At 41.7% G+C, this 17,721-nt stretch overlaps 1 protein-coding gene and 1 non-coding gene across 2 annotated transcripts in view; both read right to left on the bottom strand.

Moving 5' to 3' along the window:
• Positions 1 to 690: 690 nt before the first annotated feature.
• The window catches only part of USH2A (usherin), an 827,758-nt gene continuing 810,727 nt past the window's right edge, over positions 691 to 17,721 (bottom strand). Inside the window, exons 69-73 of the mRNA XM_024239307.3 lie at positions 15,349 to 15,525; positions 13,946 to 14,029; positions 9,634 to 9,878; positions 3,789 to 4,010; positions 691 to 958 (exon numbers count right to left, since the gene is read on the bottom strand). Of these exons, the coding sequence (XP_024095075.2) occupies positions 869 to 958; positions 3,789 to 4,010; positions 9,634 to 9,878; positions 13,946 to 14,029; positions 15,349 to 15,525 (818 nt within the window). The 3' untranslated portion in view covers positions 691 to 868. The remainder of the gene's footprint in view (positions 959 to 3,788; positions 4,011 to 9,633; positions 9,879 to 13,945; positions 14,030 to 15,348; positions 15,526 to 17,721) is intronic.
• LOC112131307 (small nucleolar RNA SNORD116) lies at positions 5,003 to 5,094 on the bottom strand. The gene has a single exon (XR_002913402.1). It is a non-coding gene; the product is annotated as a small nucleolar RNA SNORD116 (small nucleolar RNA).

Here is a 17,721-nt window from a genome sequence, read left to right as displayed (position 1 = left end):
TGCTAGGTTGAAGATGTCAGTGTTCTCTGATATTCAGTGAATTGACAGAATTTTATGAGAAACTGTAGTTTCAAAACTAAAATATGTGAAATAAAAACTGGTTCAAGTAGAGGTGTTCCTAGTGAGACACTTTGTTTTCTCCTCAAAATGTATAAATAAGCTGTTTACTCCTTAGATTTTTGGAAAATTCATAAATGCAAGAACAGAGACATTTATGTGTAAGTTATGTGTTGCCTTGTCAAAAAGTTTGGTGAGTAACCCTATGTATTGTAAATAAATAGAACCTTCAGCCTTGTCAAAAAGTTTGGTAAGTAACCCTATGTATTTTAAATAAATAGAACCTTCAGAAAAGTTTGTCGACCTGGTGCAAAGTTTGGGATTCATTTAGCAGCTGTGATCATTAGAATAACTATTCTTGCAGGATTGTGTCAACCCTGACAGAAATGGCAGATAGAAGTGAACAGCAGTGACATCCTTTCAATAGAATCATTTAGTTTTTGAGCCAGTAACTAACTTACTACTTCTAACAACTGTGAGCCATCTTGAAATTGCCACTGATTATTCAGTTAACCAGGAGCATCATTGCCAAACAGAACCGAGTGACAATTACATACTTCTTTGTCTTCCACAAAATAAGAGCAAACCAAGTATTTTCATATGAATAGTCTCTCTCATTTCAGACAAGAAAAATATCATTTCTTAGACCTCTATTAGGAAGGAACGCTTTCAAAAACAGTCATCATTTCTTTAAAGAATTATAGGATAATAAACAATGGCTTTTCAGCATTTATGATGTGTCAGTGATAACCCAGCAGGAAAGGGGTGCAGACCTTGCATTCCAGGGTTATGTCTTCCGGGTTTCCATCCTTTACAGGTGGGTGTCCGTGAATGTGGTGCGTTCCTTAGTCACTGAGCTGAAACCCTTGATGGCGTTCATCAGGTCCTCTTCATCCACACACTGAAAAATAAGCCAATCATCATTGGCTACATACTTGCTATCAACAGTATTTGCTATCAATTTATAGTTATATCAATTAAATGTAAAAAGTAATAAGTATTAAAGGCTTAACATTTTATTCTCAACACCACGGTGAAGTCTAAAACAGTCCTTGCTTTAAATTTCTGTTATTGAAAGGATCACATCACATGCACGCATGAACTATAGACTAATTCAAAATGTATATGTGATTTGAGGGTTATATTGTGTCATATTTTAACCTTTCTAAGCCTCAGAAGCCTCAGTCTACTCATCTGTAGAGTGGGGTGTGTGTGTGTATGTATATATATATATATTTGATAAAAATACAAAAATTAGCTGGGGGTATATATATGTATTTTTAGTGTATATATATATACACATTACATATATTTATATATACTATATATATTTTTAGTGTGTGTATATATACTATATATATATGTATGTATGTATGTATATAACATTTTTAGTAGAGACGGGGTTTCACCATGTTGGCCAGTCTGGTCTTGAACTCCTGACCTCAGGTGATCTGTATATATACATATATATACACACATATATATGGATTTAGTTCAAATAGTAAATGGAAGAGGCAGAATGCTAGCTATTTGTGCTCCATTTCTTCCCGCTCTTGTGCTGTATTTTGTATTTATCAAATAGGGTTAGTAATGTTGGTTATAATGTTATAATAAACAGATAACTTGCCAAGTACTGGCACCTTCAAAAGCTTGTATTGAGTCCCTTTGCACATTGCCCGTTATTAGTACCGTAAAAAGCAAGCAAAAATGACAATACAGTATAATAGTTACAAATAGGAGCTCTGTAGTCAGATGATGTTTTTAAGAACCCAAACCCATTAAAATAATTGCTAGCTGTATAATCTCTCATTAAATCACTCATCTCTCTAAACCTCAGTTCTTTTTGTAAAAAATGAGGATGATAATAGAACCTACTTCCTACAGTTTGTGAAGATTAGGTGTGATAATTCATCTGAACTTTCAATGTATTATGTTGAATGTATAGCAATTGCTGTTTTGCATGTCAAAAATGATCAATTAGCAATTCGTTGTTTCAACCAAATATAATTATCCCTGCCTTTTAAACTTTAGATCTGAAATGGAGTCATGTAGTTGAGGTTACAACAACATCAAACAGCCTGTGATTTTAAAATGCATATATATATATATATATGTACATATTATACAATCATTCTGAACAGGCCAGAAGGACTGTACATTTTTTTATATAGTGTTAGGGAACCTGGATCCAGGGAACTCCCTTTATTATTTGCTATTAGTCAAGAAAGGCTTCATGGAAGTCATCAACTTTTCAGTGAAGGAAAAGTGAGAACTTGGAGGAGAAAGATGAGAGCAAATCCAAAAACAGAAGCAGATGGATTGAAAGAAATGGAGGTGAATAATTTTACCCCAGAGGAGTAAATACAGGAGCTAACTTCCTAGCTGGTTATCTGTTTCTTTTCTTTTCTTTCTCTCCCTCCCTTCCTTCCCTTCTTCCTTCCTTTTCTTTTTTTTTTTTCAGAGTCTTGCTTTGTCACCCAGGCTGGAGTGCAGTGGTGCAATCTCAGCTCACTGCAACTTCCGCCTCCCAGGTTCAAGCAATTCTCCTGCCTCAGCCTCCTGAGTAGCTGGGATTACAGGTGTGCACCACCACACCCAGCTAATTTTTGTATTTTTGGTAGAGAAGAGGTTTCACCACGTTGGTCAGGCTGGTCTCCATCTAACTCCTGACCTCGTGATCCGCCCACCTCGGCCTCCCAAAATGCTGGGATTACAGGCGTGAGCCACTGTGCCCGGCCTATCTGTTTATTTTCTAACAGGCCCAGTGGAATGGTAGGTACTGCAGCGGGCATCTAGGAAGTTAGCACAATGAAATTTGATGGTTGGCAAAAATTCTAGGATTTTTGTTATCGCAGCCACTCAGAGACTGATAATAAATATTATATCACGAAGAGGTTACCTTTCAAAGAGCCAATGATTTGTACCCACTGGACTGAAATTATGAAAGATGAAGCTTATAAATAGTAACACCCTCATTTGTCATCATTTCCTAAGGTTTTGGAAAGCAACCATGTTCACCTGTTGATACAAAATATTCTTTTTGCGTCTACCCATACACCAATAGGAAAAGGCAAAACAAAAAAAGTACCTTTTTGTATTAGTAAAACAAGTGCTTGTATTTTATGCCTTGTTTTAAGTCCATTCCAATGTTTCCTGTCATCTTCTGCTCCAAGTGTATGAAGTATAACCTGTTTGCTGCTTATTTATTTATTTATTTATTTTGAGATGGAGTCTCTGTCACCCAGGCTGGAGTGCAGTGGCACGGTCTCAGCTCACTGCAACCTCCACCTCCCGGGTTCAAGCAATTCTCTTGCCTCAGCCTCCCTAGTAGCTGGGATTACAGGTGCCCACCACCACACCTGGCTAATTTTTGTATTTTTAGTAGAGACAGGGTTTCACCATGTTAGCCAGACTGGTCTCGAACTCCTGTCCTCAGGTGATCCGCCCACCTCGGCCTCCCCAAGTGCTGGGATTACAGGCATGATCCACCACTCCTGGCCAATAAGCATTTATTTTTAAGCATCTATTGCATACTAGAAGAACAAGACAAAGTTTCCACCCTGCTTATCAAACAACTGAAGTAACATTAGTAAACCAGTTGTTACTACCTCACTGGGTAAGTGCTCAGAGGCGAGTGACATGGGGCGGCATTCGGTGAAGTACAGGCAGCTCTGTACCAATATTTTTTCTGGGATATTTAGCAAAGGCCCTGTATGAGGAAACCAACTCACCAGTCCACTGTTGTGGCCCATGATGGCTTCCCACAGCGAGTCGTCCATCAAGACTTTCTTGTCTTGAACGTCCATGAGCTGGCTGACGCTGCGGTGAAGAGAACCCTGGGAGTAGGTTAGGCTGGTTTGGCTTTGACTCGGGATGCGCAGGACACATGCACTCCGGTTGCTGCGGATACTCACAGGTGTCCCAGACCGGGGAATTTTGGTATCGGCTAACCCCTGAGAAGGAAGTTGCTGTGAGTGATTCACATATAAAGAATATGGGTTTGAAATATGACAGAGAATTGTGTCTCACACGTTGTCAGTGAAAGGAATGACTGTCTCCTGACAATTGTCACATTGTCAATGAAGGGAACAACTGTCACCTACAGAATTTAGCAGCTATGAGCACCCACAACACGGTGACCCTGGGTTTCTTGACAAGAACGATGAGATGATGAGCTAATAAGTTAGGTGGCCAGTGTTTTTGGCACCTAGAGAGCTCATGCACTGGTGCTCTGGCTATTGTTCCCTGTGGGGCAAGGTTGCTTGCTGCATTGCAAAGTGGTGGGGCAAGGCAGACGGATGGTGGGTGAACAAGGTATCTTCTTCATACATGTCAGCACAGAGCCTCCCTCTTGAGAACACCCCTCCCCCAAAACAGCCAAAGATAACAACATTTTTTCATGGTGGTCCACTATGTGAGCTTCGTTTGTCTTTCACTTTAAAAGTCCTGGATTTGTGTAGGGAAATTGACTCCTCCCTCCCTCATTTCTCATTCCATCTTCCTCCTTTTCTTATAGGATTCCAGCCTCCAAATTACATCAGGTCTGATATTAACATTAACATCAGAGAGAAAAAGTCACTACATAATTTAGACCTAGAATGCGCCGTAAGATAAAATCTAGTTGCTCTAAATATCTGAGGGCTCTGATTTAGCTGGTCCAATCAATGAAATGTTTCTGCTTTTTCTTTTCTTTTCTTTTTTTTTTTTTTTTTTGAGACGGAGTTTTGCTCTTTCGCCCAGGCTGGAGTGCAGTGGCGCAATCTCGGCTCACTGCAAGCTCCGCCTCCCAGGTTCACGCCATTCTCCTGCCTCAGCCTCCCGCGTAGCTGGGACTACAGGTGCCCGCCACCACACCCGGCTAATTTTTGGTATTTTTAGTAGAGACGGGGTTTCACCATGTTAGCCAGGATGGTCTCGATCTCCTGACCTTGTGATCCTCCTGCCTCGGCCTCCCAATTCTTTTCTTTTTTTAATAGAGTTTTCACTCATGTTGTTCAGCTTTCCAAGGAATGGATATATGGAAGTCATCGATGATCTGTTACTGCTTTTCACTGTGCAGTCAACACACCATGCAAAAGATCATGCATTCATGCAGCACACAGAGGTACCTCAAAGTGCATGGTGTAACTTTTTAGGGTGACATTGCTTGACACATCAGATATATCAGCCACGGAGTCAAACTGAGAACAAATGGCAGCATCAGTCCATGTTTGGAACAGTTTTAAACACATTCCTTGCATTTCTCCAATGACAGCACTATCATACCCATATTTAATACTGCTCTGATGTATATATATATCCTATGATACATAACTGCATATGTATATATGTGTGTGTATATATGTGTGTGTATATATGTGTGTGTATATATACACATATATGTGAATATATATGTGTGTATGTGTATGTGTGTGTGTATATATATATATATATGTAGAGAGAGAGAAAGTTGGGTTTTGCAACTAAAACTTTGTAGTGAGGCCGGGTGTGGTGGCTCATGCCTGCAATCCCAGCAATTTGGGAGGCCGAGGCGGGTGGATCATTTGAGGTCAGGAGTTAGAGACCAACCTGGCCAACATGGTGAAACCCCATCTCTACTAAAAATACAAAAATTAGCCAGGCATGGTGGCGGGCCCCTGTAGTCCCAGCTACTCAGGAGGCTGAGGCAGGAGAATTGCTTGAACCCAGGAGGTGGAGGTTGCAGTGAGCCGAGATCATGCCACTGCACTCCAGCCTGGATGACAGAAGAAGACACTATCTCAAAAACAAACAAACAAATTTAAAAAAAACCCTTGGTGAGTGGAAATTAATTGATTAGTGTCTAAGGTAAGTACCACTGCCAGTATTTGTTTAGTATTGCAGGGAATGAAAGGATCTTCAAATCAGTAATTAAATAACAAGCAAAACTTGAACTTAAACTTAGCTGTACTGTATACTGTGTGGCCTTGAAAAATGTTGATGAAATACAAAAGACACTCTCATTCCCTGGCACCTCTGCCTATTTCTCTCTGTTCAGAGTATAGCCTAAAATCCTTTTGCCAGTTTGGGTCTGATGTTCAAATGGAATCTTACCTGTTCACAAGACAGGGGTGCTTGGAAGAGGGTCACAGCAGCACTGAAACCAGAGCTTGTCAAATGAGGGGGAGAAGTGTTTGTGTGTGTGTGTGTGTGTGTGTGTGTGTGTGTGTGTGTGTGTGTGGGTGGGTGGGTGGGTGTTGCAGCGGCATAGCTCATTGACCTACTCAATTGAAAAGACAGTCAATCCGGAAAACTGAGCAGGTGAATCTGGCTTGCTCCTATTCAGATTCTTCCTTTTGAGTGGATTCTTTCCCACCTGAGTAGATGAGGAGCCCACAGTCACCGGCAAGGACTTGATTTTGCTCTACTAATACAAATTGTACTCTCTTTAGTTTGGCTAATTTTTGACAATGTCTCTCATGGTCTCCAACTTTGTGAGAGCAGTTTGGTTTAAAAATATTTGTAAAAAGCAACAGAAGACTTGCAAGTACACACTGTCAACTGGATAGGATTAAATTATGATTCAACAGGCTCAGGGGAATTCCACCCGGTGCCCTGGTGTATCCCAGATTTCACTTCTGCTGAGACCTGCCTGCAATGAATGGCTTCCCTGCTGAGGATGAGCCAGTTCCCTGGGCCCAGAGCCCCTGGTAGCCAGCCAGTCCCTCTATGCCTTCCCATCCTCACATCTGACTCAGTCTTGGCCACTCAGTGAAAGAATCAGTTGGGTGCCACTGTGCATTTCCCTGATGGTAAAGGGTGTGCAGGAACAAGGTGTTTACATTCTTTTGTCCGCTTTTCCCAGCTGAAGCCTGTCTGTCCCCAGAGGCGGCTTAGCCTGTGTGGTGTCAGGACTGCAAGGTCTAACCAGCAGTTTCTACTGGTTATCAAACCACCTGATATTTGGTGGAGGTTATCAAACCTCCCACCACCTGTTTCTACTGGTTATCAAACAGTACACACTGCATACAGGATTTGTATTATATTATTATTTCATTTTCAGCTGTTCTCAAATTTTGTTGGCAGAGTTGTTTTTTTTTTTTTTTTTGAGACGGAGTCTCGCTCTGTTGTCCAGGCTGGAGTGCAGTGGCGTGATCTCGGTTCACTGCAAGCTCTGCCTCCTGGGTTCACGCCATTCTACTGCCTCAGCCTCCTGAGTAGCTGGGACTACAGACGCCCGCCACGACGCCTGGCTAATTTTTTTTTGTATTTTTAGTAGAGATGGGGTTTCACTATGTTAGCCAGGATGGTTGCAATCTCCTGACCTCGTGATCTGCCCGCCTCAGCCTCCCAAAGTGCTGGGATTACAGGCATGAGCCACCGCGCCCGGCCCAGACTTCTTGAGGTTCTGGTTAAAATGGCAGATTATTGAGTTTCTCCCTCAGAACTTCAGGTCCTGCTCCTCCTATGTGATACTGATGCAGATAGTTCATGGTCCTCACTATGACAAAACGAAGCTTAACAAGACTCATTAAAACCCTGAGCAATGGGGTTATATCCAGAGTAACATAACATCTCCACAAGAATTATGGGAGTGTTTTCTGGTCACTAAGTTAACCAAGTAAGGAAGACAGTGTTCCTCCTCATGGAGGATTCTGACACAGAGGTGCCTGCCTGTAGGGACTGGGTCAAAGGACAGGAGAATGTATCACTGAAATGAGTTCTGGACACTGCTGGTATGTGGGTATGCTTTCCCACATTATATAGTAGATGTGCCCAGCAGTGCTTGGGAACTTCCCTTTCACTACTCCATGCACTCCATAGACCCTAGTTTCAATTTAGCTCATCTCCCAGGCTAAACAGTTCTCTCCTGCCGTCTTCTCTCTTCTACTGCCTTCCTCCAGCAGCAGTGCTCCTTCTAGGAACATGGGCTTCTTAAAGAAAGTTATTCTTCAACAAGGAAAAATTTTGAAGTATCTGCTCTTCAGTGAGAATCTCCTAATGACTATTCACTGAACAGCAGCAAACAGCCCATGGTTCGAAGTGGTCACTCGACATTCATTCATTCAACAAACATTCGTGGAGTGCCTATGATATGCCAGGCACCGTTCTGGGTGCCGGGGCACATACAACAGGAAGAGGCCCACAAGATCGTTGATCCTGGGAGCTTACATTCTGTTTCAGGAGTCAGACAAACATATCTGATTTAGTGTTATGTGATAAATGCTATAGAAAAGAAAAGAAGTGGGTTAAGGGGCTAGGAAATTTTACATAGAATGGGAGGTGACATTTGTGCAGAGACGTGAATGAAGCAAGAGTGTGAGCCACCCAAGGAGCAGCAGCAGCAATGGCCCTGTGGTTAGAGCTTGTCTGATGGGCTCAGGGAGGAAGGAGGCTCCGAGGAGGATGAGTGAAAAGAGGAGTGGGACAGATGTGACTAGAGAGCCAAGGCCCCGATGGTGTTGGGCAGTGCCTTCTTTGCTTCTCCACCACCACATCATTGTCCCATTGCTACTTCCCACAAAAAACACAAACCATGGACCTCAGAGGGCCCACTGCCCTTTTGCGCTCCCAACACTCCTGCTACTTAGGTCTGATCCAGCTATGTTGGGGCTTAGCCAGTGGTCATTCATCGCTAAGTTCTGGAAAAGTGAAGAGATCTGGAAGGCAGACAGTGCTGCTGTGTTCACTCACTGCTATTTTTTTAAATGTTGAAGTGTAAGCAGCTTGACCAGGCTTCTGTGCTTAATTTTAGTACTGCCAAGGGTAGCCACTAGCTAATGTAGAACCTTAGTGCAAACTGGAAAAAAGGCACCTCCTCAGGGATATGTAGCCCTGTGGGCGCACAGCTTTGGCGAACAGCTGGGTACCTGGTGAGGATTAGAAAACGCAGCCTTTCCTCCTCCAGGCAGACATAGCCCCACACCAGACTGCACCATGGAATTAAATCACCTTTTACCCTTCAATGAGTGCTCTGGGCAATGACTGTCCTGCAATACCAAGTGATGGGGCCCTCTCCCACTAGACCTTTACTGGACCTCCTATTTTGGGAGTGAGTGGTCTATACCTAAGAGGAGCCATCCATCCTCTGTGGCACAGGGTGTCAGGACCAGAGGACAGACCGAGCACCACTAGCACTGTAGCCCCTTCCTCCCATCTCCCCCTTTTAATGTTCATTCCCCGCCACCAAATTACACAGTAATACAACCTATAATTTCCCCAGGTAATCTCAACATACAACTCTTCTCCACCAGGCCCTGGCTTACAATTACAGGGCAGAAATACTCATCGCTAGTTACACATTAAAATCAGTTTTGGAGTGAAAAAAAGAATACCAATCTTCAGGCCCTACTCAAGACCAAGGAAATGAGAATTTCTCGGATGAAGTCCAGGCAGGATGAAGTCCAGGATATTTTTTAAAGCTTTCCAGGTGGTTCTAATGTGCAGCCGAAGTTGAGAAAGCTGTTCTAGGCTTAGCCTCTCTTGGTCCCCACACTCAGTGAAACATAACTTAAATCTAGTTCCTTGTTACCATGGCTATGACATATTTTTCTCAGAAGGAAAACAAGTATTCTAGTCCAGTGATAGGGAAATGGGGCCACACCTCTACAGACATACCATATGGTTTTCCCCCGGTGGGTAAACATTCAATGGAGACATCCTCTTCTGAAGAGGTACCAAGGGAGGTCTTTCTCTGATATATGGCTCTTTGTGGATTTTTCTTTGTAGTATCAGGGACAGAAAAATGGCCAACAAGATCAAGCCCAGCATCGCCATTAACACTATGAACCACAGCTCACTGTAGAACTCTGTGCTTTTGCTCCGCGATCCCTTCTTTTCTCCAGGCGTTGTTAGGACCAAGCCTGAAAAACCCACAGAAAGAAAGGGGAAATGTTATTTCAGAAAGCAATTTTGTCATCTCTGGCCCTGCTATTTGATAGTAAATTAGAGAGGAGTTGAAAGCAGTTTGTCTCTTAGTGCTTCTTTGCACTTGTGTGCAGCCTGGGGTAATGGTTCAGTGGGTTGCTGGGTTATAACAAGATGCTTACAGCCCTTGAGAGGCTTTGCTGACACTTCTGGTGCTGCTGCTCAGGTTGGAAATCACCACCATCTTGGCAAATCCCTGGGAAAGATGGGAGTGTGGGGAGCAATTTTTAAAAGGGGTTATCAAAGTAAGCTTGAGGGTCATCTGTTTCATAGTTGTGTGCCTTGGGAGCAAAGTCTTTGCTTGGGTTCTCATGAGGGACTGGGACCCTTACTATTATTGCTGCACAGTCACAAACAAAATCACTGCTTGGAGATCTGAGGTGTCCTTGCTTCACAACAGTCCAATTCCTGATATTTTGTGCACACTGGATTTTGAAGCATCATATTCCATTTACCATTATGCTATTAACAGCCTGTGTTTGCTACCATATTGTCTTTACATGGCCTCTCTGTTAAAGAGCAAAAGCTCTGCAAACCATCACCTAAATGCACTGGGAAAGCTTCCTATGGAAAGAAATCTTTTAGCACTGGAGCCACTTACCTTTGCTTGGCGTTCACACATTGAGAGTTCAGTTGATGTGAGTCCCTGCACATGAGGTTAGTTTTAATAAAAGTAGCTCACGCTTAACAAGAATGTACCTGGTGCCAGGCCCTATGCTTAGAACTTTACAGGGATGAAGCATGGGCAGGATTATTATTATTATTGTTGTTAATTAATTAATTTATTAATTAATTAATTTATTTATTTTTTGAGATGGAGTCTTGCTCTATCACCCAGGTTGGAGCGCAGTGGTGTGATCTCGGCTCACTGCAACCTCTGCCTCTTGGGTTCAAGTGATTCTCCTGCCTCAGCCTCCCAAGTAGTTGGGATTACAGGTGTGCGCCATTACGCCTGGCTAATTTTTGTATTTTTAGTAGAGATGGGGTTTCACCATGTTGACTAGGATGGTCTCAATCTCATGACCTCGTGATCCACCTGCCTCAGACTTCCAACATGCTGGGATTACAGGCATGAGCCACCGCACCCAGCCAGGCACGTTTATTAAGTCTTGTGGGGAAGATAGGAGATAGATTGACAAGAATCATGCAGGACAGGTGAAGGCAGTGAAATTATGTTGTCAGCTTGGTAAGCTAAGCAGGGGTGCGGCAGGGGTGGGGGTGGGGTGGCCAGAGATCTGCTCCCATCCAGCCACTGCTGGGGCCAGCACAGAAACTTGTGGATCTGATGCAGTGGCCACACAGGCTGGTGTGGAGCTGTGAGCCAGAGAGCTGCTCATCTAAATCTAATACCTACAGCCAGGTCAGAAGAACAAACAGACACAACTACAAAGCCTACTCACTCACTGGACAAATCTCCCCCTTTTCAGCACCTCTAGAACTTCATGGGCCTGCCTGGTACTTCACACTCACACTCTCAAGGAAAGACTTAAAGGAAAAAAGTTCAGAACTGGGGTGAAACTATTAAAGGCAGGAACAGACGGTGACTAAAACTAAACTTTGAACTCCATAAGAGGAGGGATATTACTTTGCCTACCCTAACTCTGCTGCCGATCAGCTCTGTGATTAAATGTTGGACTCTGACCTTTGCCTCTCATCTCTAAAATAAAGGGTTGAGTCAACACTCCAATCAAGCTGCAGCAGGTTGAAATTCCCCTAATTAGGAACCAATGTGTGTTGTTTGATTAAAAACAAACCATCCTAGGTGGCACACTAAAAGAGTTGTTTCCTCTGTGTGTAGCACAGAGAGAAAATAACTTGTTGGCTGTAACTCCAGAAACTGATCTGATGGGCCCCGTGGGCCCCTTGCTCCACAGCACGCAGGGGAAGGGAGGGCAGCCTGCCCGAGGGAAGCCTCAAAAGGGAAATAGCCCTTAGAACAGTCAGAGGAAAATGAGGTCTCTGCCACTCTCCTGCTTGGAGGCTGCCTTCAGGCAAGGGAACAGGAGTGTTTTTAAAAGTTACATCACAAAAATTAGAACTGACAATGGATATTAGTTGGGCAGCACATCTTGGAATCTGCCAGAGCACTGCACAATCCTCAGAGTTCCTTCCCTCTGCTCTGCCCAGAGCCCAGCCTCCAGACACAATGGAAACCTCAATTCGTATTCATGAGCCAATGGAGGATTTCTCCTTTTTATGAAGACCTCGAGATCAGGATGGTGTCCCTTCATCCCTTCCCTTCTGTCTTTTCAAAGTACCCCTTCACCTTAAGGGACTCTACCTGTGCATCACATGGGAGGTTCACTGCCAGGGGTTGAAACTCTGGTGGCTGGGCCTCAGATGCAAAGAAAAACCGAAACCACAGCCAGTGTCAGAGTAAATCCCTCTCTGTTGATGGCCTGCCTCCAGGAACAACACACTTCCCATTCACCAAGGAAACTAGACTGGCAGGGCTTAGAAGGAGAGCAACCTTGGTTTTCCGGCATCACTCAACACGTGGTCCTGAGCCCTGTGTCAGAATCACTGGACAGGACTTATTTAAAGAGCAGATTCTGAGCCTCCTTGAGTCTGAATCTCTGCCAGAGGCCCGGGAAACTATAATAAACAAGCACACTGAGGTGATTCTTATGCGTACTTAACTTGGCAAACCATTGCAAAGAAAAAGTCCCAGGCCAGAAGTCAATAGAAAATCTGTGTTGGTGTTCTCATCCCAGTAACAAGCTAGCAGAGCATTCCTGGATAAATTCCTGTGTCTCTTATACCTCCACTTGTCCACTTGGGGAAATAATGGAGTTGCTAACAGAATACTGAATGAGATCTGTTCTATCCTACCACTGCTATTAAATGAAACAAGCCATATAAGAGGAATTAAGTGTTGTAGGAAATTTTATATGACATCCAGACATGTAAAGTTTGGAAACATAGAATAATACGTTATTTTTACAAATTGAAACTATCCTTGACAATAATATACATGTTTCATTGTGTATGAGACTCTGTCTCAAAAAAATTAAAAAAAAATTTTTTTAAATTGTGTTCCAGAAATTGTGGACACGTTTATTTTTCAAAAAAAACTCTATACATGCAAATTTGATATATCATTAATTACTGGAATTTAAAATAGGATATCAATCCCAAATCTGTTTTAATGGAAAAGATTTGGCATTTCTCTAATTTGCTTTAATAAAGTATTACAAATGTTAGATTCAGAGACTATGAGTAAAACTCCATTTAAAAGATGCTCCTTAAAAATTAAAATTGTACCCCTTGAGCTAAATTACTTGATATCAACAGTCAATCATAATCTTTTATGGAGAATAAAAGACACTTTCGAAATTTATCATTCTAGGCTTTGAATCCAGAATATTAACATTATGATCAACATGAATTGGCTGAATATTTTCTTTCTTCTTCTGATCTTTCCTCTAACTTCCTCTGTAAATCACCTTTATGCACACAAAGTCATACAATTCTTTACTGACAGGGTTTGTGGTTAGGAGAAAAATCTAGTTTGAGCTCTCTGGTCTTTTCCATATTTACAATTCAATATTTGGCATTTTAAGAGTATATTCTGGCCAGGTGCGGTGGCTTACGCCTGTAATTCCAACACTTTGGGAGGCCAAGGCAGGCGGATCACGAGGTCAGGAGATCCAGACCAGCCTGGCTAACAAGGTGAAACCCTGTCTCTACTAAAAATACAAAAAATTAGCTGGGTGTGGTGGCCCATGCCTGTAATCCCAGCTACTCAGGTGGCTGAGGGAGGAGAATCGCTTGAACCCAGTAGGTGGAGGTTTCAGTGAGCCAAGATCGCACCACTGCACTCCAGCCTGGGTGACAGAGCAAGATTCCGTCTCAAAAAAGAAACCCTGACAACACTTGGCACAATTTCTTCTGTATGGTCTATGCTAATACATTAGGACCCCAAGTATGAATAAACAAACATATGTGTGTTTGTTGAGGAAAATGAATAGGTGCCACACCAAGTATAATATGAGTTGTTTACCAAGTCCAGTAGAAGTATCATATTGGATCAACGGCGTCTTAACACTTCCTTCATCAGTCGTGCAGACGACCTGGAAAAAGAAGGCTAGACAAAAGGAAGAACTGGTAAATGACTTGTTCATTCAACACCTACAAATAGGGCACATGCTTTTAAAAGAGCAATGTATCATAGCATGAAAAATAGGATCCCAGAGCAAGTTATGACATTTTATATAATATTCAAAATTATTTCTAATTTTAAAATGTTTAAGAAAAAAAGCTATCATTAGTGTAATAATAGCTTATCCATAAGTAATAGAGCTAAGGAAAATTAGAGCTTATACAGCAAAGGAAAAGAACATCAGATGAGTAAATGATAATACACAAAGCGCATCTTGTTCTGCACATGGTTTAAACCCTTCCTTTAAAATTTGCAGGTGTACTTTCCACTAAATGACCTGGAGTTTCTTACTGAACAGGAGAGCTCGAAAGAGATCCTAGAAATCACATGGTCTAAATTGCTCTTTCAATGGCCAGGAACCTGAGGGAAGTGACCCTTGCAAGGTCACACAGATGGTTAGAGGCCTGGCCAGGTAGAACCTGTGTCTCCCGACCATCAGGCCACCTTCCCTTCCCAACGAGCTGCCCAGGTGACCGTGAACTGTAACAATGAACATGCGTAGCTAAATCTTTGTAAAAATTTTATTAAGTTTCTATTACTATACATGCAATGCTGGAGCTCACTGTTTACCTCTACCTTACAGCCAAAATAAAATACTCATTAATCAATTCATTATATAGTGAGCATTGGTCCTGTGAGCATGCTGATCACTATAAAATACTTAGCGCCTTGTAAAGCATTTTCTCATTTCAATTTAAAAACAAGGCAAGGAGAAAAGGGACGTGTAAGTAAACAGGAAGAAGGAACTCCATCTTACAAGGACAAGATTGTTCTTTCAGGGGCTGATATCAAGGAAGGTTAAGGAAACCCCTTATTCAGGTCCTTATGAGTTGGAGATAGTTATTTCCTGATAGGGCTCTGTTTGGAGACTGGAGATACAGAAAGAAAATCTATGAAGTCGCTAGAAGTGTATTATTTTAGGGTAGTCATTGACTATGTATGGGTGCTATTTCTTTTGTGACCCCAACTTGCCCTTGGGTCTTATCCCTTCCTGGGGACCCTCCAGTCCTGTGGAGGCAGCACTGTCCCCTTGAACTGCATTATAACTGCAGTGCTGTCAAGCTGCAGATGGGAAGGAAAGAAAACCTTATTTATCCTGAGCAGTAACTTTTCCACAAGAAGTGGGCACTTAAACCAAGACATTTTAATGGTGAGCATCTGCTGGTCAGCTTTCGGATTTAGCATCCCGTAAAGCTGGGGAACAGAGCGCCTTCCACACTGAGAAACAAGAGTCAGAAACTAACTTTTGTCCGCCGTTCTCGGTATGTAGAGGGTGGTGTCGAAGCCGCTGTACACGCGTCGCCCTCCATCCGTTAACACGTACTCCTTCAGTTGGCCGTTCAGGAGGAAGGTGTTACTCCAGTTCACACACACCACAGACAAATTGCTGTCCACTGAAAATGGGGCTCGGTACTGAGGCACTGTGGGGAGAAAGTTGTAGGTTCTAAAAAGGGTAAGAAGGGGTGCAGGTGTGTGCTTTAAAAAAAAAATGAGCAAAATCAAACCAAACCAATCCAAAAAAAAAAAAAAAGTTAACCAACATTGCTAGAATCCTTCACTTTTTCCTCAGTATTAACGAAACAACCAGTATCGGGGGTGAAAAGAAAACCAGTGGGAACATGTGTGAAATGCTGTCTCAGCAACTTTATGCCTGCTTTAAAAAAAATCGATACAGAGTGGTGTTTTATAAATAAAACTATTAACATACAATGGATCTGCTCACCAACATAACCCTGGAGCTCATATTTTGTTGCATTTTCCCTCTTTTTAACAGGTAAAGTATCCTTAACACTATTAACTACAGTAGATAGCTATTTTTCATATCAAATCAATATTTATTGCCACAAAGCCCCAAGGACTAGATGAAGTTAATATTTTTTTTTCTCCAAACCAAACTGCTTAGATGGTGAATTATGTCCTTTTGGCACCCATTTATTGTTAAAGCTTTTTCTCAAACCGTTAGTTTGTTTTCTGAGATAGTTAAAAAGCCTTGCAAACAGCAATTCAAGTATGATAATTCATTGCCCTGACTAATCAATCAATAGCATAGTACATTAGTATATAATCAAGCTCAGGTCTCCTAAGTATTATATCACATATAGAAGCAACTTTGTGTGCATTTCACAGGCACATTCTCTTTTCATTTTTCACCTCCTTACTAAAACAAAAAGAAAATCCTTAACTGGGGCTCATCTTTTAAATGAATAATTTTTGTGGAAACAAATAAACGGATACCATATCATCTTGTCAAGTCAGAATAGATTTATTTCATGAGATCTTATTTTCTACAAAATAATCAATATATTTATAAAAACATTAAGATTCACCTACATACCAAATTGGCTTTTAAGAAAAGAAAGGAGTGAGTAGTGAGACTAAATTGAATCTGATTCCTTTTCTTTAAAAAACAATCCATCTATTTCTGATGTTAGGAAATATAACAAAATAAGGAATAATTATGCTTTTGTAATTGTAACATTCAACCATAAAGACATAGTTGATTGTTATCTTTCAAAATAAGATATTTTCATAAAGCCATAAGAAAAATTTTCTGCAAACACCAAGAGTTATCAAGCCCTCTTTAAATCTCAATGCTTTTCCAACATTAATTCTGCCTAATATCACAAGTAACGCTCTACTGTTATTCGTCTATGACTTCTCTCCATCACCTTAGTTCAATAGATTTTCACTTTTTCCGTATATCATAACAGCACAAATAAAGAAACGGCTTGTAACTAGCAAGAAAATAGAAAGATAGGAGTCTTATTTGTCCTGTAGGGTTTGGAGAGCTTCCTGAGGAAAAAGAGTAAGCAATTAAAATAATCGAGAAAAATGAGTTTACAAATCCTCCCCAAGGAAGACTGAAAAAGCTGTTAAGAACCACTACGCTCCTAGCTTTTGACATACTTTATCTCATTTAATCCTCAAAATAATCCTGTAAAGATTGATTCCTAATTTTTGAGGTGAGAAAACTCAGGTTCAGAGAGGTCAAATATCTTGCTCTATGTCAGTGGCTGGTAGGAGACCAAGGAGCTGAACCTAGGCTTGCTTAAGTAAGGCCCATGCTACTTTGTTATAATCGGCACACATTCGTTGAAAGGAACAGAATTTACTAGTTCACCCTATGGGTGCTCTCCAGTGGTGTGCTGAAGCTGGCTCAACCCAACTGTTAAATATTCAGGAATTTTGTGAGTCATTGTTAAATCCGGCCACTACTAAAAATTAAATTATATAAACTTAAATAAATTACATTAAAACAAAGCTTATAAATACTCCAAATTCATAACTTTTTATGTGTTTCACTACATTTTACTACCGTCTGTGTGCTCGAGGTCATTTACATCCACTCTATCTGGCTGGTGGAAATATTATATAATGATACGCTACAACTCATCCCTTCCCGACTCTGTTCAGTGCTGTCATGTTGGTCACTTGAAAGCAGTAATGGGGGTATTCACACCATGGAAACTGATAAGCACTTCAAATCAGGCCATTTTGCCCTCAAGCAGGCCAGCTGTTAAACATTTACACCTCACCTCTCTCTCCACTGAAGGGGGATTCAAGCAGAGGGAACTAAATGTGTTGTTAGGCTTCTTCTCCAGACCCTTTGCTGAGTG

This window comes from Pongo abelii, chromosome 1 (assembly GCF_028885655.2).
Source record: "Pongo abelii isolate AG06213 chromosome 1, NHGRI_mPonAbe1-v2.0_pri, whole genome shotgun sequence".
NCBI lineage: Eukaryota > Metazoa > Chordata > Mammalia > Primates > Hominidae > Pongo > Pongo abelii.
This window is presented reverse-complemented; position numbering and strand designations above follow the sequence as displayed.